General features: G+C 45.8%; 2 protein-coding genes across 3 annotated transcripts in view; both read left to right on the top strand.

Annotated features, from left to right (window-relative positions):
* The window catches only part of gcn1 (GCN1 activator of EIF2AK4), a 33,274-nt gene extending 22,671 nt beyond the window's left edge, over nt 1-10,603 (top strand). Inside the window, exons 41-57 of the mRNA XM_079742565.1 lie at nt 109-251; nt 785-902; nt 1,235-1,450; nt 1,875-2,039; nt 2,272-2,433; nt 2,520-2,612; nt 2,859-3,002; nt 3,805-4,074; nt 4,465-4,578; nt 4,752-4,982; nt 5,351-5,544; nt 5,900-6,014; nt 6,390-6,486; nt 7,041-7,189; nt 9,315-9,425; nt 9,620-9,841; nt 10,015-10,603. Coding sequence (XP_079598691.1) covers nt 109-251; nt 785-902; nt 1,235-1,450; nt 1,875-2,039; nt 2,272-2,433; nt 2,520-2,612; nt 2,859-3,002; nt 3,805-4,074; nt 4,465-4,578; nt 4,752-4,982; nt 5,351-5,544; nt 5,900-6,014; nt 6,390-6,486; nt 7,041-7,189; nt 9,315-9,425; nt 9,620-9,841; nt 10,015-10,140 — 2,670 coding nt within the window. The 3' untranslated portion in view covers nt 10,141-10,603. The remainder of the gene's footprint in view (nt 1-108; nt 252-784; nt 903-1,234; nt 1,451-1,874; nt 2,040-2,271; nt 2,434-2,519; nt 2,613-2,858; nt 3,003-3,804; nt 4,075-4,464; nt 4,579-4,751; nt 4,983-5,350; nt 5,545-5,899; nt 6,015-6,389; nt 6,487-7,040; nt 7,190-9,314; nt 9,426-9,619; nt 9,842-10,014) is intronic.
* Nucleotides 10,604-10,822: 219 nt separating this feature from the next.
* On the top strand, nt 10,823-23,278 carry rab35b (RAB35, member RAS oncogene family b). Of its 2 annotated transcripts, none has more exons than XM_079755259.1 (6): nt 10,823-11,112; nt 13,534-13,588; nt 13,690-13,809; nt 19,334-19,458; nt 20,824-20,948; nt 21,163-23,278. In XM_079755259.1, the coding sequence occupies exons 1-6, from the start codon at nt 11,061-11,063 to the stop codon at nt 21,289-21,291; spliced, it is 606 nt and encodes a 201-aa protein (XP_079611385.1). In that variant the 5' UTR covers nt 10,823-11,060; the 3' UTR covers nt 21,292-23,278. The 2 variants fall into 2 exon arrangements, with proteins under 2 accessions (XP_079611385.1, XP_079611384.1); XM_079755258.1 differs by having other exon boundaries at nt 13,534-13,584; nt 13,686-13,809; nt 21,163-22,837.

Raw genomic sequence — 23,278 nt, 5'->3', positions numbered from 1 at the left:
GTTAAGTTTAAAACAACAATGGTTCCCCGTTCACCCAGAACCTGAAACTGCAAAGAACAAAGCTCTGTAGTGGTTTGAACCAGGCATGTGCGTCCCTGTGCGATCCAGGCTCTGGCGGATGAGAACGAGTACGTGAGGGACACCGCTCTACGGGCCGGCCAGCGTATCATCAGCATGTACGCCGAGACCGCCATCGCCCTGCTGCTCCCCGAGCTGGAGCAGGGCCTGTTCGATGACCTGTGGAGGATCAGGTCAGCACCCAGACTTTAGAGGGACCTTAAACCCACTCCTACGTGATGTGCAGTGAATTCAGTTTATTTGGAGTGAGGGTGGGCTTCTTGCTCCTAGTTGACTGTTGAAGTTGACTATTGAAGGTAGACTCAGGACATTGGGAATCAAACACAGTACCTTTTTTTTCTCGGAGTGCAACTTCCAGACGAAGATTAAGAAACGCACATTAAATTGTAATTGTTTTTTGTTATTGCCCATCTTATTGAGTAAGGAACTAGTGGCCGGAGGCAGCACTGGAAATGATGGAGGTGTCTTTTATCCTGAGATGTTTCATTAAGCTATAAAGAACTTTAGAAGGATGGTTAGCTTGCGATCGTAGCAAGCATGTCATTTAAAGAGTGGGACCTTGAGCAGTAGCTTTAGGATATTAACTGGGTCGAGATCCTATACACATTTTGTGTAGCATCTTGTTGAGATCCAGAGTGTATAATCAGTGGAGAGAAAGAAGTGTGCGGCCACAAATGTTGACCAGCTATTCTGTGTCACGCTACAGGTTCAGCTCCGTGCAGTTGCTTGGAGATCTGTTGTTCCACATCTCTGGAGTGACAGGAAAGATGACCACGGAGACAGCCTCAGAGGACGACAACTTCGGCACAGCGGCTTCCAACAAAGTATGCTTGGACAATATGAGGGCTCTGATAATACTTATACCATGTCCGGAATGAAGAGCCAATTTAACCTTGAAATCTTTCTTTGCAAAACTAAAAATCCATTTCCGAGTTACACAATACTACATGATTAGTTATCTCTTTAAAAGTAGATTACTCTTTCACTCTATAACTTTTAGAATGAACATCGTTTTATTTTTCTTTGACCTAATCTGACAATAGAAGCTAAGTGCTTAACTAGTTATACCTGATATCATAAGACATTGTCTTGTGTTTGTTTGGGACATTACTGTGATAAATGCTGCTAAACTGTCCCTCCCTCCCTCCCCCACCAGGCAATCATCGGGGCCCTGGGAGACATTCGGCGTAACCGCGTGCTCTCCGGCCTCTACATGGGCCGCTCGGACACTCAGCTGGTGGTCCGCCAGGCCTCGCTCCACGTCTGGAAGATCGTGGTGTCGAACACGCCGCGCACCCTCCGTGAGATCCTACCCACCCTCTTCAAACTGCTGCTAGGCTTTCTGGCGTCCACATGCCCCGACAAGAGAACGGTACGGGGTCGCGTCCCTCGGCATCAGTCGAAGCGCTCCTCTTCATCAGTCTTTGTGATATCCAAAACTCACCCCGTCACACTCATTGATGAAGTTTTTCCTTTGTTTTCATTTAATGTTTTGGTTTATTATCGTGTTCCTTTTAGTGATATAATGATAATGATGATTATAATACAACAAATATTATGTTCCGCCTAATTCGTTCTATCCTGTTCTCCCCAATATTCTCCCTCCCTTAAATCAAAACCGACTCAAGCATCGACGTGAATTTATCAGTCGAATGAAGGCAGAAGGTCTTCTCTTCGTGTGTTGATGCATCTAAACAGCTTCCCCTCCGACAACATGTGCAGACCATTAATGTTGACCTCGTGTGTGTGTGTGTGTGTGTGTGTGTTTGTGTGTGTGCGTGCGTGTGTGTCCTCAGATCGCAGCGCGTACGCTGGGCGACCTGGTGAGGAAGCTCGGAGAGAAGATCCTTCCGGAGATCATCCCCATCCTGGAGGCCGGCCTGCGTTCTGACAAGAGCGACGAGAGACAGGGCGTCTGCATCGGCCTCAGCGAGATCATGAAGTCCACCAGCAGGGACGCGGTACGCCTTACTTCTAATTGTTTTACTGTGTGCAAATATTTGATAAAAAAGGAAAAAGGAAAACTTTATTGATGAAACAATTTTTTATGTGCAAGACATGTCTATATTGTGTTTTGGAGAAGAATAGGCAAAAGAGTATCCCTGCAACTTAGGATAGATGCATAGCACGCCTGAAGCATCATCCTCGCTGGGGACGCCCACTAACCGTTAATAACCATGGGTGTGGCTGCAGGTGTTGGTGTTCTCGGAGTCCCTGGTCCCCACAGTGCGGAAGGCCCTGTGCGACCCCCTGGAGGAGGTGCGCGAGGCCGCAGCCAAGACCTTCGAGCAGCTCCACTCCACCATTGGCCACCAGGCACTGGACGACATCCTGCCTGCCCTGCTCAAACAGCTTGTGAGAGGAGGCCCCGCTCACCACCAGAGAGTGTGTAGCTCAATGTGTACAGATGTATATTCATATATGTATATCTCTGTTGCCAGGATGATGAAGCCACAGCAGGGTTCGCCCTGGACGGTCTGAAACAGGTCATGGCCGTGAAGAGCCGCTCCGTGCTGCCTTACCTGGTGCCAAAGGTAAGGGTTGCCCTCCTAAGTAGTCGACTTTCCTACGGTTGTAAAGAGCTGAAGGGATAGCAATGCCGACAGATTTTAGATGGATATATCTCTTACTTCCTGATAAAAATAACTATTGATCAAATATCTGATCAACCACGAGTCCCTCACAATAGAATAATATACCAGAATATCTTGTGTAGATGAAGTATGAATCCAGTGAGGATGTCGGGTGCTCACACTGACCCATGACCCCCCCCCCCCCAGCTGACCTCCCCTCCCGTCAACACGCGGGTGCTGGCCTTCCTGTCCGTGGTGGCCGGCGACGCCCTGACCCGCCACCTGGGGGTCATCCTGCCGGCCCTGCTGTCCTCACTAAAGAGCAAGTTGGACACGGAGGACGGAGAGCAGGTGAGCCGGCCTAGGGAGGCCTCACCTGGGGATGACCTCCTGTTGAGTCTCAACAAGGATCAAATAGAACACCAAATAATCACGTTTGATAAAGTTGACAATTTTAGGATCTGTTCAATATTTGACCAAAGTTTAAAGGTTTAATATTCAGTGTGAAGCGGTTGAAGTCAAACCATCAATGGCCAGAGTGCCGTTGTATAATTGTATGTTTAAAAGTACAGTATTAAAACATTCAAAAGATGACATTACTAGCAGTACATTTTAAAATATGAATGGACTTGAGATGAAAACATGTAGGAGGAGATAGCTGTCCACGTCAATAGTTGGATGTCAAAGATAGCTGACTGCTAGCCTTTATAATTATAATGATAATGGCTAAGAATAGCGATAGAGATAGCAGCACTAACTTGGCCATTATGGATTTTTGAGAATGCACTCCTGTGAGCTACACTGGTAAGTCGAAGTTAGCATTTGCTGACATGTCCCAGCTGTTGGCATTTAAAAAATGTATAAAAATCCTGAACATTTGAAGCATGCAGGACGTGATGCGTTTAAGGAGATGGGAAACTGACCTGTTCACATTAAGCTTGTACTTAGAATACAAATGTCCTAACTTCAACCTTAACATCCATAGCTATACTATATATATTTATTATGGAATTGTATGGCCTCTTTTGGTTAATACATTCTTTGAGTGATTAGAATTGTCACAACATAATAAATGATATTGGAGCGGCCGTCACCCAAAAAACACCCTGCTTCTCTCATCCATGTGCGTTTGTGTTGCCTCCTGCCACCTCAGGAGCTGCAAAGCTGTCAGACGGTGATCCTCTCCGTGGAGGACGAGGTGGGCCAGCGCGTCATCATAGACGACCTGCTGGAGGCCACGCGGGGCGCCGACCCCGGCCTCAGGCAGGCCGCCATCACCATCCTCAACGGCTACTTCGCCCGCACCCGCCTGGACTACAGCGCCCACACACGCAACCTGCTCTCGGGCCTCATCCGCCTGCTCAACGACTCCAACCCCGAGGTCCTGCTGCAGAGCTGGGACACCCTCAACTCCATCACCAAGGTGGGTTGGTTCAGCTTGGCACAGAGCATAGTGATGCGGCGAATACATGTTCAAAGCGGGCTTCTGGGCGCCAGCGGCCAGGCAGCACCACAAAATGAAGGGCCTTGGAGAATGGGATGCTAGAAAGTGGTCCCAGAAAGGCTGGGCGTGGCTCGGACAGTGACAAATGGCTGCAAATGTCCCCCTTCTGGCTCTGCCGTATACCACTCACACGTGCGCAACGCAATAATGAGCCTGGTCTTCGATCAGATTGACAACGTGCTTCACTTTCTAATAGTATAAATGCAATCGTCCTAATAGAAATGCATAGTCAGTTAAATAGAATGATCTGGTGTCTGTCAGAGAAAGGTCCTTCGCTGTACTGAGCCTGGTTTTGTCCCTGTGTTGCAGAAGCTGGACGCCAGCAGCCAGTTGGCTCTGATAGACGACCTGCACCGGGACCTGAGGTCCGTCAGTGCAGACGTGAAGGGGCAGCATCTCCCCGGCTTCTGCCTGCCCAAGAAGGTAACGTTGGACCCATTCCCAGAACACACAGGCGGATGTATTGTGTCAGCCGCTGTGTGACCCGAGTTGGGACCATGGCCTTGTAATTAAAATGTCATGTCTCTATTCCATGTCTTGGAGCAGTGCTCTGAATCCTCTCCTAACACTGTGTTTTATTCTGTGTTCTCATCCAGGGCGTGACCTGCATCCTGCCCGTGCTCCGAGAGGGCGTCCTGACCGGCAGCCCCGAGCAGAAGGAGGAGGCCGCCAAGGCCCTGGGGGCCGTCATCAAGCTGACCTCCGCCGAGGCCCTGCGGCCCTCCGTGATCAACATCACAGGGCCCCTCATTCGTATCCTGGGAGACCGATTTGCCTGGACGGTGAAGACCGCCCTGCTGGAAACCCTCACCCTGCTGCTGGCTAAGGTGTGTACCTCCGTCTCTGTACCGGACACTGACTTAAGCCTGTCTCTTTTTAAGTGTTCCTCAAGCTTCATCCCTGCTGCCACGGCCACCTGTTAATAGGAGGCACACTTCTGCAGGACGTGCGTTTGGACTGTATGATTGTCACATAGCAATACAGAAATATGGTATTCTTAGTAACCATTCATAACAGAAGGGTAGGGAATCATTTGAATATCTTCTAAATCTCCCAACCAGTTCCATGTCTTCCATCAAACTGCTACTTGGTTGTTTCGGGGTAAGAGGGCCAGTCAAACTGGGATTTGTCTTGATAGGCATCCAGGGGCTGATGTCAGTCCACCCTCCACAGTAACCCTCCCTTCCCCTGGCAGGTGGGCATCGCTCTGAAGCCCTTCCTGCCCCAGCTGCAGACCACCTTCCTGAAGGCGCTGCAGGACGTGAGCCGCGGCGTGCGGCTGAAGGCGGCCGAGGCCCTGGGCCAGCTGGTGGCCATCCACACCAAGGTCGACCCGCTGTTCACCGAGCAGCTGGCCGCCATCCGCAACGCAGAGGACGCCGGAGTCAGGTGGGCGGGGCTAGATGCTCTAACGCTTTTGTTTTTATTGATGGTAAACTACCACCAGTGGTTCACTACCAGCTAGACATGCTGAGGGAGGTGGATGGCTAATTTGGAACAAACCCCTAAGAAAATCAGAGAATCTCTAAGAATGGGTAGATGAGCCAGGTGTTGCTGTCTACGGCTGATTTAAAACTATTTAAACTTAATATTTGTAACGCCTCAGATAGATAGATAGATAGATAGATAGATAGATAAAAATGAAGTGCCAATACATTTGTGTGGTTATGCTTGGGGATCAATGTATTCGCTGTGGAGTCTCCCTTTATAATGTATATTGCCTTCCCCCTCCGCCTCCCAACAGGGAGACAATGCTCCAGGCGTTGCGCTTCGTCATCCAGGGCGCTGGGTCAAAGGTTGATCCAGCCATCCGCAAGAACATCACCACCACACTGCTGGGCATGCTGGGACATGACGAGGTATGAGGGGGCTGACGGCCACGCCCTGCGGCCCGCCGGACTGCGCTGTGCTGAGACTATAGAGCTCTATAATGAGGAGGAGTACAGAGCTCTATATTGAGGAGCACAGAGCTCTATATTGAGGAGGAGTACAGAGCTCTATATTGAGGAGGAGTACAGAGCTCTATATTGAGGAGTACAGAGCTCTATATTGAGGAGTACAGAGCTCTATATTGAGGAGGAGTACAGAGCTCTATATTGTACTAAAGACCATTCATACATGGAGATGTTCACGTTCACAGAGTGACATGTAATTTTTTCACCTCATTCGAAACCCTGATCTCACAGGATGTGGTCTAGACTGACAATGACTGTAGATACCATGTGTTTGTGTAGGATGCGACGCGCATGTCGTCTGCAGGCTGTGTCGGTGAGCTGTGTGCGTTCTTGTCGGAGGAGGAACTGAGGAGCGTATTGCAGCAGCACATCCTGGGTAGGTAAATGTACTGCCTCCAGCCACTGAGGGCCTTCATCCAACACTGTGTGCTTTGGGACAGTGAAAACCTGCCTATGAGTATGAACCTCTAATGCTGTAGAGAATGGAGCTATGCTTAAATCCCTATTTAATGAAGAGTTTACAACTGCCAAGCTGTCCATCGTCTGACTATTGGGTCAATTAGCAAACGGTTTTATCCAAGGCGTCTCCCACTGTTATTTTTTGATCCATGTCATTGCTGATTAGCCACAAGACCATCCTGTTCAAGTGTCCTCCCGTTCTGTTCCACTACATGGTTCGGTCTGGGCTCTAGCCTCACATCGATCTCCTAAGATTAAGACTTAATTAAGACGGAGGAGTATGTCTGTCAAGGCCAGTACCCGGGCAGCTAGAAGTCAAGACTGATCCTTGTAGTCAATAATCTGACACCTCAGGCGAATTACAAAGTAAACTAAAATGCTTAAATTGCATTACATTGGGAACATTAAATTGTCTCCATAACACATTGCATGGTGTTACTTGTATACCAATGACCTGCGGTGTCCCTGCAGCTGACATATCTGGTGTGGACTGGATGGTGCGTCACGGCCGCAGCCTGGCCCTGGCCAATGCAGTGAAGTCTGCCCCCGAGCAGTTGTATGCAGAGGAGTACCGGGACACCGTGGCCGAGACCATCCTCACAAATGCCACCGCCGACCGGGTGAGTACGGGGGGACACTCCATATAGTGGATCATTTATTTTGGGTGGCACGTTTAAAATGGGTTTTGCTAGGGCCTTTGGGCTCTTAATTAACAAGCAGGAACTCTTGAAGGAAAGCAGAGTGGATGAACCCTCCTTCCAGCTATGGTGACGAGTGCAATGAGTATAATGTTTGACATTCACAGCAGTGTTACAAGCAAACATTTTAAATCATTGGAAAAAATGTTTGGTTTAAATTATGATGGGGTTCAGGCCAGTGAGCAAGCTTATAGCCGTCAAGGGTGTCCAGGTGTCCGGTCAGTGTCACTGCAACACACTCAAACGAGGCGGCACTATGATTTGATTGGGCAGGATGGACAGAACATGAAGGCTACCTCTAATCTAGTGCCTGTCAGAAGCAGCTGTATGCCAGTACTGGCCAACAGATCCAGGGCTCCAGACTAACTTTTTTCACTAGAAGCACTGTGGCCGCTAATGAAACAAGCCCCTCGCTTATCGTGCCGCTTGACAGGACGCTGCGCCTCCTCTCTGCCTGCTCGCCTCTCCATTGAGACAAACGCCTCCCGTGTGAAAAGCCCTTTATGGCACATGAAGTCCTGACCGGGTTCGGGTCACCCACACATTTGGATGAAACGGGTGAAAAATAATGTAATGAGTCGGACACGGGTGCGGGTTGGGTCGGACGCCTGAACAACGCCGGTCGGACGCGGGATTTGCAATTGCGAGCGAGACTTCTCCGTTGCTGGATATGTTATATGAGGAGTCCACTAAACCGTCAACAGTGGATGATGTGCTTTTTTGCACAGCAATCCAAAGCACCAGGCCAAACACCACGTAGTGTAATTCCAAAGCGTTCCATCTAATGTGTCTAATTTTCCTTCGGGTGTGGGTCGGGCGTCGATCTGAATTTATAGCGGGTCGGGTGTGGAATGTAATTTGCGCTACTGTGGGAACATGGGTCGGATGCGGTTTTAAGTATTGTGGGTGTGGGTTTGCAAAATAAGATCCGTGCAGGACTCTGGCACTGGCACACTAGCCGCAGGTCCGAAAAACGAGTCAATAGTTTGCTCACAGAGACGTTTACGCATGCTCGATATTTAATCTCTAGGACCCTCCCCCTCCACACATTAGCTACTAACAGGGGCCATTCCCTATCCTTCTCACCCTCATTGGCCTGCTGCAGATTCCGGATTCGTTGACTCGCCCCTTCCCCGTTTAACGTGTAACAATAAAAAAGGGCTAATTTACTAGTCGCACATGTGCGACCAGATGTAAAATTCAGTCGCACACTCTAACATTTTGGTCGCTAAATGACCATTTGGTAGCAGTCTGGAGCCCTGAGATCAAACCAGCTGCAACCAGAGCTGAGGGAGCCCCTCTGGGAGCCAATTGACGGAGTGAAGACGAAGGGTTCAAGTTTGGATTTGGATGTCTCAACAGAGTCTGCTTCCATGATTACTGGTTGTTGACTGTTACACAGATAGGGATTAGATAACGATTGGTTTCCTGCTGGTTTCTTTTACACTTTTGGAATAGAAAGAAGGCTCCTGAAGACCGGAGGGCCAAGAAGGACGAAAGGGAATCATAAGATCTTTCTAGTAGGATGGTGCTAAAACCTGCAGGGTTTTATAGTTGAGAACTAGCCCCTCAAAATCCAATCCGGCAGTTATTGGAAGCCAGTGGATTTCAGTCGGTTGGTAGAATTTTCTGGTTCTAATATGAAAAGAAACGTGTTGAATATAGATATCGTTGACCTTATTGTGTGAAATATGGTATTCAATAGTCATTACACCAAGACCATCTGAACGAAATCTGTTCTATTTCAGCGAGCTATTTGGTTTTGTAAGAGAACAGTCAAACTAACATCACCGCTGTGCACTTCTATTAAACCGTCATTGCCTTTTAATAGGATGTTATAGTTATAGGAACAAACAAATAATTTGGCCGGCCTCAAAGGTCTTTCCCGGGCGCGGTACGGTACAGCACGCCTAAACTGATAGTGGAAACGCCAATTAGCGTGATTCGTACGGAAAAAAGGGCCAATGGAACAACGCCATAACTGTTTGTGTGTGTGTGTGTGTGTGTGTGTGTGTGTGTGTGTGTGGGGTGCCGCCCCTCCTCTCAGATTCCCATCGCCACCAGTGGAATTAGAGCCATGGGCTACCTGATGAGGCATCAGCTGCGAGCAGAGGGAGGCAGCGCAGTTCCCCAGCGCATCATCACACACTTTGTCAAGGTAAGGCTGGCTTCTTATCATGACATGCTTCTCTCTGCATAACTTCTAAGCCTGCCTTCAAGCCACCTGAACTGTAAATAACAAAAACGGGTCGCTCTGATCAGAGGATTACCAAAAGTAAGCCAAACCCTCTGGTCGTGTTTGTATTGAACATCTGTTAGATTTATTTTAACACCTTTTGGCTCCCCGCGCAGTGTCTGCAGAACCAGTCGAGCGACATCCGCCTGGCGTCGGAGCGCGTGCTGTGGTGGGTGTTCCGCGAGGCAGCCACGCCCCCCCTGGAGGCCGGCCACATCAAGCCTCTGCTGAAAACCCTGCTGGACAACACCAAGGACAAGAACACCAGCGTCCGGGCCCAGAGCGACCACACCATCATCAGCCTGCTGCGCCTGCGCCAGGGCGAGGAGACAATGCAGGTGAGCCCCCCTAGCGTGTGCTGCTAGCTCCTAACGACCCCCCCGTTTGTATCGCCATGGATCGTAGGACTTCGAGGTGGCAAAACTATTCCCTTCTGGTTGTCATCAGGTGTGGTGCACGCGGTAGTGGGTTGATTTCTAACGGTGGTTAACATGTTTCTGTCTGTCTACAGAGCGTCGCTGCCATCCTGGATGCGGCCAGTAACGACCTGCTGTCAGATTGCCACCGGCGGTCACTGAAGAAGATAGCCAGCCTCCCAGATTCTAACGAAGAGATTGATGATACCATCCTGACGTGATCGGGACCGATCGAATCAAGCATACTGAGAAAAGCCCTCTTGAGCAAGAGCAGCTTGATTTGAAGTGTCATCTATACATAAATTAATGCAAATCCCAAGCACACACAACTTCTTTTTTTTTGCCATATCTGGACCTTGGACAGTGTTTACATATGCTTTCCTTAATGTTTCTTTACTTTTTTTCCCTCCTTTATTGTTTTAGAGTCCATTGTTTTCACATTTATAATTTTTATCCTACAAACAGCAGGTTTTTTTAAATGTAACTTGATGTTGGAATGAGATGTTAAATCTTTTATCGACAAGTTATTTCAGTGTGCCAGTTATTTTACAAAAATAATTTTGAGAATCAATAAAGACGGAGATAAATGATAATCAACCCAGTTTTATTTGGACCTTGTGTGATTGTGAGGGATCAACTTGATATAACAAGAGAAATGACATTCTGATCAGTGAAATGGTTGTAAAAAGCAATACAAATAAAAACATGATCTGATTAGTTTTTTTGTGGTTATTCTGAAAAAGATTGTTTTTAATAGTGAAACTTAATGACGTTAATTACATGTGCAAACTTGTGAAATTTATTTCTAAAAGAAGTTAAATATAATTGACAGAAACTGGCATCCTACTATTGCGCGTCGCGTCTGCGCACTGAGCCTCGGTCTGATAGTTGGGTGCAGTCACTGCCAGAGAAGGAAGCGGAGTTTCCGGCTATTTGCAACGGAGTGAGAGGACTGCTGACACCGCGAAACCCCGTGAAAAAAGCCACCGGCTCGGGGGCTAGAAGTTTAGCATTGGTAGCGGTCGTTTTTTCCCTCCATACCGGTTTGAGCTGTTCAATTACGGGCCACGGGTTCGAACAGCGAGCGGAGAGGAAGAGCGAGGACTAGGCATCAGGCGGGGGTGACCCACCGACTACCGGCATGGCCAGGGACTACGACTACCTCTTCAAGCTGCTCATCATCGGGGACAGTGGTAAGCCCACTCCGGGGATGCATTACGGGAAACGGGCCTTATCGTGTTTTTGTAAGGCAGGCAGAGACTCCGTGGGCCACCGTGTGTGTGTTTACCACTCTTGTTTGTTCATTTGAGGTTTTGTATATTTAAACCAAGTATGCTTTTAAGCCATACTGGGTCAATTAAACGGTAATGTCAGGGCGGAGGTCGGTGTCAGGGGCGGTCGTTTCAACCGATCAGGCCGGATATCGACTGCAGATATGGGGACGTTTCGTTTCCATCAGGTTACGCCGTTGCTCACACACTGATCACAGATTAGAGGAACGGACGTAAGCAGGGTCCTGGAGGATTTTATGTGTATCTGTATGCTTGGCTGGCTAGGTAGCTAGCTGAAAGTTATCATAATATTTGCCATCTTTGCTATGTAGCTAGCACTAGCTAGCTTGTGGAACTGGCCTATAACTTGTGGATTGTCTACATGCGGGTTAGAGTTTACTAAAACTGTACGTTGTGTGTATAGATGTATGCACATCTATACAGATACATAGATCGATATAATTACTTGATTTAACCCTGCAAACAATTAAAAGACTGACGTGGAACCGATTGCACCACATACTTAGTTTTGCAAAATATAGGGTCTATAGTGGGAATTTGCTCCGAGTGTGTATTTGGTCACACCTCGATTGTAAATGTGGCCCTAAATGGGGTTTATGACTATTCCTTAACGGGTGTAATAAATGCCAGAAAAGGTCTAGTGGAAATCCATTGATTCATTTATTTATTTTTTTCAGCCTCCTGCATTGTTTTTTTATTTTGGTCTTCAGGACAATATCTGAGGTTATGACTTTCCAAGTCGTTCTCCACCCTCGACCCCATTGTAGAATAAGACTAATTCATTGACAAGCATTCATTGATATTGCCCATCCTGGCACCACCCCATCGGCTGCAGCACAGCCAGTCTTTGCTGCTGTACACAGGGGCCTGTGTCCCTTCAGCTGCACAGGGAGAGCATCACTGTCTTGGACACTATCCTCCAATATAACCATACACAAAGTTTAGACTGAGAATCACACAACAGACAGTAGTTTGGTATTTGTCTTATAATCAAGTGGAAAACCGGCTGGACACATTCATTCAACCTGTTAACATTTTAGCCTCCCTCCAATTGGGTTATGTACATGTGTTAAACCATTCACATTTTCATGGTAGTATTGATACTAGGAAAGTTTTGTGTTACACTGTAAATGTTATATATACAAACGCTCATGCAAACCCAAGTGCTTCCTTGCTTCCTTTGTTTTTTTTTACCAATATAAAGACGTTTTTTTTGTGTGTTTTTATTCCTTGCTTCGCACATTCAAAGGCACTGCCGCCGCAAGGAGATGTCCTCTCTTCTGCTCTGTAGCCTCAATGCCATTGTCAGCTTAAACAAAACCTCTGCACTGGGCATACCACGGAAACTTGAGAGCGGTTTAACTTTGGGACCAATCAAACACAAGAAACCAGGAAACACAACAGACAGGTTGGGAAGAGAAAAGGGGACCCTCCCAAATACTGAGCCACACAGAAGTCCATAGAAACCTGAACACCAGTGGCCTTTAAATGACAGTTGTCATCTCTTGTTTCTCTGCACTACCTCACACCACATCTCTTTCTGCTGAAGTTTAGATAGAAAATTTTATGAACTCTGCAGTGTTTTTTTCACACTATTTTCTGACCACAAACACCGTCATACAAGCACTAACCCACAATAAGCACAAACCAACAGCCAGGAAAAGCTAATTGTGCACGTATAATAAGCCCAAAATATTATGCATACAAAAAGTATGCAGTATACAAAAAATAAACTGAACGGAGTCTGTCAAGTGTTGTATCTCATAGATGTGTAGGGGTAATACATGTATGAACTGTTTTATACATATATATATATATATATATATATATAACTATTATATTGCATTCATCTTTATGTCCTACACTGCAGTGTTTTACTGTGATCATATTGCCATGTGCTACTTATAAAAACACACACACATACATCCCTCATATACAACTGGGTTCTAGTTTCAAGGGTACAGTGTGGCTGCACATTATGGAAGTGCCCTTTTTAATGTTAAGTGATTACCTGATTTATATTAACAATTTGTACACATAAGTTCAAATTTGATCCTCAAAAAAGACAATTAAAGTTCTGTTTGACAAGCGTCCCTTATCATATATGTAGAAGAGCTGCTTCTAATAGGCCTGGCAGCAGCTGTGCCTCACTTCAAGCCCAGGTGTGTGGTTCTTCTGCGATAGGGTACCTAGAATCTGAGTGTCACTGGAGTTGTAGATGCAACGGACTCATGCCATATCCCCTCCTGATGTGCACAAATATAAAGAAATACTTATATTCTCCATCAACGACCCTGTTTCCTTGTTTTTCTTTCCCCTCAGGAGTGGGAAAGAGCAGTCTCCTCCTGCGATTTGCAGACAACACTTTTTCAGGCAAGTTCTGGCATCCCTTCACACCTCCGCCACAAGCCTTGTGTGTTGTTTATTGTTGTATAGCTATTTATATCCTTAATGTGTGTGTGTGTGGTCTGCAGGGAGCTACATCACCACGATTGGCGTGGACTTCAAGATCCGGACGGTGGAGATCAATGGCGAGAAGGTGAAGCTACAGATCTGGGACACGGCCGGGCAGGAGCGCTTCCGCACAATCACCTCCACGTAAGGGGAACGCACAACACGCACACACAACAGACCACAAACACCAACATACACAGAGAACAAACCCACAATAAGCATGAACTAACAGCCAGGAATCACCACTGGAATCACTAGCAGATCCCGGCTCGTAGTCTAGTAGTACTGCATCCCTCCTCTGGCGCCCCAGGTGAGGCAGCAGACACCGGAAAACTGGTGGGCGTGCTAGAGCTTGAATCGGTAACGAAGATCTGAACCCTGTTTCGAAACTGTACCGCATACTATAGCATAAATAAAGAAATTCTTGCCATACCAGACCATTATGAATTAGCACGCCACGACATTTCAGATAGGCTATGGCTGTACGTTAGCCTGACATCGCCTGACCAATTCGTAAAAGCTTCTTAGTCTCAAACTTCTCAGTTCATTTTTGATTCCCAAGGAGCGTTCTCAACAGATGCAGACCAAAATGTCTCTAGACGCAATTAGATAGACTTACAACCAATCTGAGCAACGTAAGCGGCAGCGATCTTGCTTATTGTTTGGGTTTGTTTTATGAAAAAGTGTCAGAGGCGCTTTCACAGGGCAATCCTATAAACGGTTGTGATTGGTCCAACTCTGGCCAATCTCTGGTTAACCCATGTCATTTTTATTATTTATTTGTGGTAGTATGTGTTATCAACAATGTCACTGTTACTGAAATAAGACATTTAAAGAAAACGGGAGTGAAATTCTATGTTTTTCCGTTACTCTGAAAAACAGATTGTGAACGTTTGTGCCACAATTCTTATATAACATCGCTCATGTATGGTTTCATATTATTCAAAAGCTGCTATACTATTCTAGGGTTTAATGTTTCCATGCGGACATGAGTTGATTGGTTAAAATGTTATTCGGCAGAGATTGCAGTCAATTCAGATCCAGGTCATCCTATGCGGGTATGGGTAAGGCATCTCGTTTAAGAATACCTACAGGCAGGCTGTGGACTTGGGGATCAAACACTGTATCCCAGCCAATACAATCTGCCCCCATTGTTGTGGTGCAGTGTTCAGCAACACCCCCTCGCTGCCGGTGCCAGTGCACCTTCTGTTGCTTTGTATTTCTGTCCTCTTTCACCAAATGTAGATGTCTTGGTTTGAATGCCTCAGAAAGCCCCTAACTTTCTGAAGTGAAAATTTGTCTCTGCTTTGCATTACCTCCCCGGGGCAGCTGTGATCAAATAATGAATTAATTCATAAATGTGTTGTTCTTTCGTCAAATTAATGTGTCGATTCTCGGCCCTTCTCTCAAAGTGCACGCAGGATTCGGGTGCAATGGTCGACACAGCTCGGTCTTATTACCTTCTTAATGCAGCGGGAGACCTGCCACACTGCTGCGCTTGTGTGTCATAAATGTGAGTTATTCTTTACTTGCTCACGAGTGGTTGCCGAGGGAATGTTGTCATGCAGGACCCGGCTAGGGACACATTGAGGCAGCGAGCGCTGGTTTCTATACCACCCATCCCAGACGAGTCCTGACTGCTTTCGGCAAGGCAATCTGGAAGGCAATCAGATCGATGCCTCTTTTGATTTCTCCCTAGCGTGATGCCGAATGACACATGTCGCAGCTCTAGAATTTCTTTAAACACCACAGAACAGTGGACTCAGCATGGGTAGACCTCGATGGTAAAGTTCTGATGGAGGGATCTCCAGAACTCAGACCGCCTGGACACACGTGATTCTCAGATTGAATAGAAACCTCTATTCCTCCGTCACCGTGCAGGAATCCCTGGTCAGTAGCAGGCTTGTTTGTCTGCAGAAGTAGAGCAGTGCGGTGGCTTATTAGGGACCCTGAGTGAACGTCCCCACAGAGGACAGGCTGTCACAAGGACCTCTGCTGGTTGTCCACCTGCCTGCACCTGGCTTCTGTGGCCTGCCAGCCGTCCTCATTGTCGTGATGTTACGATTGGTTGCTGCATTTTGGACCTGAAATGGGGGCGTATTTACTGCTACTCGTTTTTAAGTAGCAACTTTTGTTCTCGTGAATCTATGGCGGAGATCATGCGCTGATACAAGGTCACACCGACGTTTTGGTGTCTGAGCGTATTTCTGTTATTATAATTGATGCCATGTGATCCATTTCTAAATGTGAAAGGAGAGTGAGTCACTTTGATTTATTACACTATACTGTTGATAACGATGGCTTTATGGACGTGTTATCAGCATGAGGATGTGGAACTTGTTGTTGCTGGGGCTAGGTGTAGGGTGTAGGGGTCCCTTCTGCCCACTCCGTCTCTCTCACACACACACACACACACACACACACACACACACACACACACACACACACACACACACACACACACACACACACACACACACACACACACACACACACACACACACACACACACACACACACACACCGTACCCGGTGGCCTGCTTCCTCCGGTCACATCCTGGGGACACACAAGCAGTCCCGTCGATAGACAACCAACTCTGACGTGGACCAACGCACACTTGCTAACACACCCATAAAGGGACTGACAAAGGCCTCTTTGTGTTGGTGTTTTGTGCAGTGTGGCCCTACTGGCCCCGCTGCCAGGCTCTCCACCGGGCAGCCGGTGGCCCCTCATAGGTCCTCAGACGGCAGGACACCCGCAGCAGCACAGGCTGGAACAAACCCTCACCCTCTGTCTCCCCTGGGCCACACAGTCTTAGTAGTGGTTAGTATACCATAAACACAGTCTTAGTAGTGGTTAGTATACCATAAACAGTTGTGATGGGTCGGTCGCGAACGATTCGGTCAGAACGAACGAATCCCGAAGGTGAACGACGAGAACTGATTCCCAAAACAAGAGAACTGATTCTTTTTTTTTTTTTTTTTAAACATAACAAAAATATGGTCAGGTAAATAAAAGATACAAACGAACAGAGCTTTGTCTCCCCGCGACCTTATATTGATTGAGTCTAAAACAATCTCATTGATTCAGCCAATGAGAGTACTACAGCAGGTAGCAATTGCGGAGCCATGGCCCATGGGTAAACAAATGATAAGGCACCACCACGCAAGTTAACTAACGGTCGCTGTAGGCTTCAATATCATGCAAGCACTTAATGTTTTCTTTTTATTTTGTTCTATATCACAATTGCATGCTTTAATAAAGTATTGTTTTTACCTACCATTACATGTCTCGTTTGGTCTAGCTGCTAACGTGCTTCACTGCTTATTTGCTCTACTTTGAAGACGGCATTTAATTCTTACTGCACCCCATTATGTATTAAGGATATTTATGAAAAAAAGGCACATATGTGCTTTATATATATGCTTAATATTTAAACTTAACCTGGGTAATTTCGCCAGAAAATTAGAAAGTAGTAGGCTACATGCATGTTGATTAACATTTATTCCATAATCAAACGAGTCAAACAAACGAATCGTGATAGTGAACGTAACTGAAAGAACTGATTCCCGGAAAAGAATCGTTTTGCCCATCCCTAATAAACAGAGTCTTAGTTGTGGTTAGTATACCATTATCAGAGTCTTAGGAGTGGTTAATATAGGGCTGGGCGATTAATCGAATTTTTGTCGAGATTTTAGCATCAAACGTTCACAAAACTAATATCGAGTTTTTGAATAATTTATTTATTTTTCATTAAATGTTTTATTGAAAGTGCAGAACAGCTGGATACATATCTGTGCATTATTTTAGATTTTAACATTTTCTTTTTGACCATTTTGTGTATTTTTTAAGGTGAAATTTCAAAGTTCTCATTTACAAAGTGTGTTTTGGGAGAGACATGCTAAATAAATACATCATGTTTTCAAACTCAAAAATAATTGTTCGAATAATTGTGATTTCAATATTGACCAAAATAATCGTTACTAGGATTTTTTTTACATAATCGAGCAGCCCTAGGTTAATATACATAAACAGAGTCTTAGGAGTGGTTAATATCCCATAAACAGTCTTAGTAGTGGTTAGTGTACCCTAAACAGAGTCTTAGAAGTGGTTAGTATACTATAAACAGTGTCTTATAGGTTAGTAAACCATAAACAGAGTCTTAGGAGTGGTTAATATGCCATAAACAGCCATGATATTGGTTAATACCATAAAACTTCAATTGAAAGCTGAGTCCCAATTAAACGCTGAGTCCCTTTTACTTGCCGGCTGTGGTTACACGTTTTGAAAAATAAACGCCTGTATCAAATAGACGCTGGGTCAGTTTTTCTCTAGAAGTTGGAGATAACGAACGAATAAGCTGGATTGAAACCGCTGTGAAACAAGAACAAGAAGATTGTAGCGCGAGTCATCTGCCCTCTAACCCCAGAGCCTTGCCAGGGTCGCAGAAGAACGTATTTCCGAGCATTACCAACTTTCGCCAGTAGATGGCATCACTGGACCAAAAGGAAAATCGAAAGGAATTGGAATCGCTATCATTTTATAATTTTTAGTATTTTATACTTTTTTTTATACTTTATACTTATTCAAATATTTGACTCCTAAAATGTTATGTTTTTAATGGAAGTCAATGGGCGGACGGCTGCAGTCTGAACCTTTTATAAGGCGTTCTAACATTTAGCAAATCATCACATTTCACTGACTGTTGATAGGATTAATCTATTGGAAATCTACTTGTTGCGTAACGGGTGTTTGTATTACACTAAGTCCCTATGGAGACTGACTGCCACAACGGCCTGGTCTCTTAGAATCTATTAAACCTGTTCCTAAACTCAAACTTTAAGGGACAGATGCATGTTCTTGTACTGAGACTATATAGGTGGCCATGGCCAACCTTTATAGTCATATTTTTTGATAAGGAGTCTGTTTTGAGGCAATGTTCTTCATACATGGCTGGTTGGCTGCTTCTACTAGAAGCTAAATGCTAATGTCCTTCAAAACGATATTTTTCACGTCATGCTATCTTCACAAACGATATGAAAGCTGAGTCTCCATAGAACTGTATACGCCTTGTCATCCTCTCGCCTAATATCTGACCATTATTATACCGGTACTATTTGTCATACTAGTACAACTTATTATTCTAACCCTATTACTTATACGTTCTCATAGCAGTAGTACTATGTGTGTCATACTCGTACGACTTAGTATGCTAAGAAGTACTAGTATGACACAGTATTACTGCTATGAGAACGTATTAGTAGTAGTGTTAGAATAATAACACTACTACTTACTGTATGTGTTCTCATAGCAGTAGTACTATGTTTCATACTCGTACTTCTTATCATACTAACACTACTACTTATAAGTTCTCATAGCAGTACTACTATGTGTCATACTTGTACTTATCTCACTATCCGTGCTAGTTAGGAGGATGTTGGTGGGGTTTTTCTATTCTGCTGGGGAGCGGTTTTCAATGTCTTTTGCGACAGTTTCCACTCTGTCGTTCACTCCTCCTCTCGACTGGTCATGGTGAGGGGCCGAGGGCAGGCCTCATCCATATGCCGGTGTCGTTTTTATGCGGGGAGAATCAAATGTTACTAATGTTAATAATTTTTAACTTTTTGGGGGTTAGTGTTCCTGACTGGTATTTCTCCTCCTCCTCAGATACTACAGGGGGACCCACGGGGTCATCGTGGTGTACGACGTCACCAGCGCCGAGTCTTTCGTCAACGTCAAGCGATGGCTCCATGAAATCAACCAGAACTGTGACGACGTGTGCCGAATATTAGGTGAGTCTTCCTCTCTTCTCCCTCATCGGCGTGAAGCCAATAAGATTCAAAACCCGCACCGAACCGTGACTCTTAAACCTTTCCCCTTCGCAAAAAAAAGCTATCCACCAGCTGAGCTTTCTGTTTACTCTCTGTAGTACTGCAAACGTTAAACGTTAGGACAATAACAGATCTGAAACTAAAGTGTATACGGACGATTCCAGCCGTGGCAATGCAACGAGCAGCACGGAGAGAGTGATCGCAAAAACTAAAAACGGCCATTTCTTAAGCAGAATGCAAATCCTGAAGACAAATAATCGCATCATCAAACAAGCTGTGTGTGCACTTCAGTAGTGTATGTATGTATGCATGCATGCATGCGTGTATGTATGTATGCATGCATGCATGCATGTATGTATGTATGTATGAATGAATGACAGCGGCCCCAGGCATGACAGCAGACAAATCAAACATCAGCAGTAAAGCTTATACTCCTTGGTTGATCGCATCTTCCACGGGTACCGCGGTAGTTGGGAGTTTAAATGCTCTGGTGTGTGTCTCCCTGTTATTAACTCCAACTTTTATTAAAAGTTAACCTTAAACGAGGTAGATAGCAAATCAGAAACAATGTCCTCCTCACCAGCAGTTACGTTACTCGCGGCGGCTGACATTGTGAAAGAAACCACATCACGCCCCATTAGGTTATATCCAGTTTATTGGATGTAACCTGCAACAGCCTGAACTGTGTAATCTGAAAGATGTAAACAATAAGTACCCCACATCATCCCCAGACTCCGTAACTTGTAAACAAAATAAGACAATCAGTTATAAAACTGAAAATGCAGCATGTCTTATTTATGAAAGTGCAAAGTACTCAGAATTAAAATGGCGGATTTCCACCGGAGGGTGCAGGTCGGTTCGGTGCGACTTGGTGGAGTAGTGAAGTTGCGGTTCGGTGCACCTTCACTACTCCACCAAACCAATGCGCCATGGCGCATTGGCTTGGTGGAGTAGTGAAGGTGCGGTTTGGCGCAGCCCAGTTACGGCTCGCGTATCCACTGCAGACAGTAGGTTGGGGGGGGGTTGCAGTTCAGTTGTCCCTAAAGATCATGCGTATCTAACATTAGTTCCGCATTACATTAATTAATTTGCACGCCAGTTTTATTTCATTTTTTACCGTGTATTCTCCGTGTAAATCCATGCACCGAACCGTGACGTCCGTACTGATTCGGTCCAATACGAATACATGTATCGTTATGCCCCGCGCGTGTGTGTGTGTGTGCGTGTGCGTGTGCGTGTGCGTGTGCGTGTGTGTGTGCGTGTGCGTGTGTGTGTGTCTGTGTAAAAAATACCTTGTAACCTTGTTGTTCTGCGTGTTTGTCCTAGTCGGGAACAAAAACGACGACCCCAACTCGAAGGTGGTGGAGACGACCGACGCCCAGAAGTTTGCGGAGCAGATGGGCATCAACCTGTTTGAGACGAGCGCCAAAGAGAACATCAACGTCGAAGAGGTGAGCGCCTGCGTCGTGTGTGAGAGGCGCGACGGGCCGCAGTCCTCCGTTTTCCCCACGCACTCATTCACGCACGCTCTTCTCTCTCTCTCTCTCTCTCTCTCTCTCTCTCTCTCTCTCTCTCTCTCTCTCTCTCTCTCTCTCTCTCTCTCTCTCTCTCTCTCTCTCTCTCTCTCTCTCTCTCTCTCTCTCTCTCTCTCTCTCTCTCTCCCAGATGTTCAACTGCATCACAGAGCTGGTGCTGAGGGCCAAGAAGGACGTGATGGCCAAACAGCAGCAGCAGCAACAGAACGACGTGATCCGGCTCGGCAAGAACAGTAAACGAAAGAAAAAGTGCTGCTAGCGAAACCCAGTGGGAAAACGGCCAGCAGCTTCTCTTCTGCAAAGAACACACATCAACACACATTCTCACACACACACACGCACACACATCAACACACATTCTCTCACACACACACACACACATACACACACACACACTCAACGGGACTCCAAGTATCTTAAAATATTCAGTAAACATACACATTTAAGGAAAGTAAATAAACAGCAAATGTCCCCTTTGGACATGCCAATCATGAAGACTTACGGAAAAGGAAAATGAAAAAAATAAATGTACAGATTTTATGAAAAAGTCCGATCATGTTCTATTGGAGCTCCGCAGCGTCACACTGAGATCCTCATTTTCGCTTCATGTTTTTAATTTCCCTTCTTAATGGGACGTGAGCACACAGCGGTCCCCCCTGATGCCCCCCCCCCTCCAGTCACCAGACGTGCCGCCGGCGCTCTAGCAGAAGATAAGGGGATCTCGGGGGGTTTCCTTCAGTGTGGAGGGTTTTCAGAGGTCGGGGGCAGGGTAAGGCGGAGGGTTCTGGATCCTCACCTCTTTAACCGAGGGATGCTTAGAGAGTATTTCAATGGACACAACTGGTGACCTTACCAGGAATTATTTGTTCTGTTAGTGTTTTTTTGTTTTGTCTATGATTTGCCAACCCCCCCCCCCCCCCCCCTGCTCTTGACCGTCTTACTTCCAGTTGTGCTGAGCCAACAAGTTTATCTTTTATCCATCAGTTGTTGTTTTTTTATTATAAAAAAAAATTATACTGCCAAAATTATCTAAATGAAAAGAATGCTTTTATGAATTCAAGTGTCAGACTGTAGCCTCAGCCTCCTCCTCTCCCATCCCGCTACCTGCTCGCTCTACACACCACATATCAGCACTGGGCATGGCAGCAGAGTGTTCACCTCCTGTATTGGACCACTAGAGGGAGACACACACAAACACACAAGGCTCTTCACTCGCTGAGAGCTGGAGACCAGAGGAGCAGTCCACAGGGTTTTCTCAGGGCCCAGTAAGACCAGAACTCCCCCTACACCCGCCGTTACCTTGGCATGTACCACTTTTACTTTAAAAGAGTCTGCTTGCGGTAAATGTGTCCCACGGTGTGTTTTAGTAATCACAACTGTCAACAGTGTGGCTTTGCAGCTTTCGGAACCTCCTTGTTAAACGGATGGTGACGTGTCATGGTGTATGGTTTGATTATGGTTCTATCAAGAGACTCTATTAAAATTCTCTTGTCACTCAGCCCACTGTTATTACCCATTCAACTGAAGTGAAAACGTGTTTTTTTCTTTTCTTTTTTTTTTAAGAATTAATCAAACTGATCTGTTATGCAAAACCCTTTGGGCTGGGAGGAGGGGGCGTGATGTGATGTTAAAGTCAAATAATGTTCCTATTTACTAAGAAATGTATCTGTTCTATTTTAATTTTATTTTTTAATGTATATGTTGGGAGAACCATTGTTTAGGCAGTTAAAGAAAATTTGCAAGATTTCCTTTAGTCATCTCTGGAGCAAGATGGGGGAGGGGGGTGTACAGTTCAAGGCGGGAGTCTGCTGTGCTTCTCTGGGGGGGGGGGGGGGGGGGGGGCATTGAGGTTTGGGACGATGTAGAGAGACTCCAAATCGACTCCAGATCTCTCTCACACACACACACACACACTGATAAACTCAGTGCAGCAGTGCCAACAACCCTCAGACTGAGAAGTAGATTGGCCTACAATCTCAGACTGTGTGATTTAATCTTCATTATGTGTATGTATATGTAAATATATATTATATAATTGTGTGTTATATTCAATATAGAACACACGCAAACACACACACGCATATTAGCATACATTAGTGCATGATTACATGCTGTGTGCTCTTCATTGAAACACGTTATCAGCTGTGGTTTGCTGTACACTGGAGAGAGGATGGATGTGCTGTTCTCTCCCCCCTTCCCCCCCCATGAATTGAATCAATAAACGTTTTAGAAAAATAATAAATATT

Source organism: Pollachius pollachius (genome assembly GCF_949987615.1).
Source record: "Pollachius pollachius genome assembly, chromosome: 1".
Classification (NCBI taxonomy): Eukaryota; Metazoa; Chordata; class Actinopteri; order Gadiformes; family Gadidae; genus Pollachius; species Pollachius pollachius.
Note: the sequence above shows the minus strand (reverse complement) of the source record. Positions and strands in the feature narration are given on the sequence as shown.

What these genes read in the sequence shown, in the direction of transcription:
- rab35b (XM_079755259.1), top strand. Translation starts at nt 11,061, where the DNA reads ATGGCCAGGGACTACGACTACCTCTTCAAGCTGCTCATCATCGGGGAC. An exon ending in GACAACACTTTTTCAGGCAA is followed by an intron (nt 13,589 to 13,689) that starts GTTCTGGCATCC and finishes GTCTGCAGGGAG; the next exon opens with CTACATCACCACGATTGGCG. An exon ending in TTCCGCACAATCACCTCCAC is followed by an intron (nt 13,810 to 19,333) that starts GTAAGGGGAACG and finishes CCTCCTCCTCAG; the next exon opens with ATACTACAGGGGGACCCACG.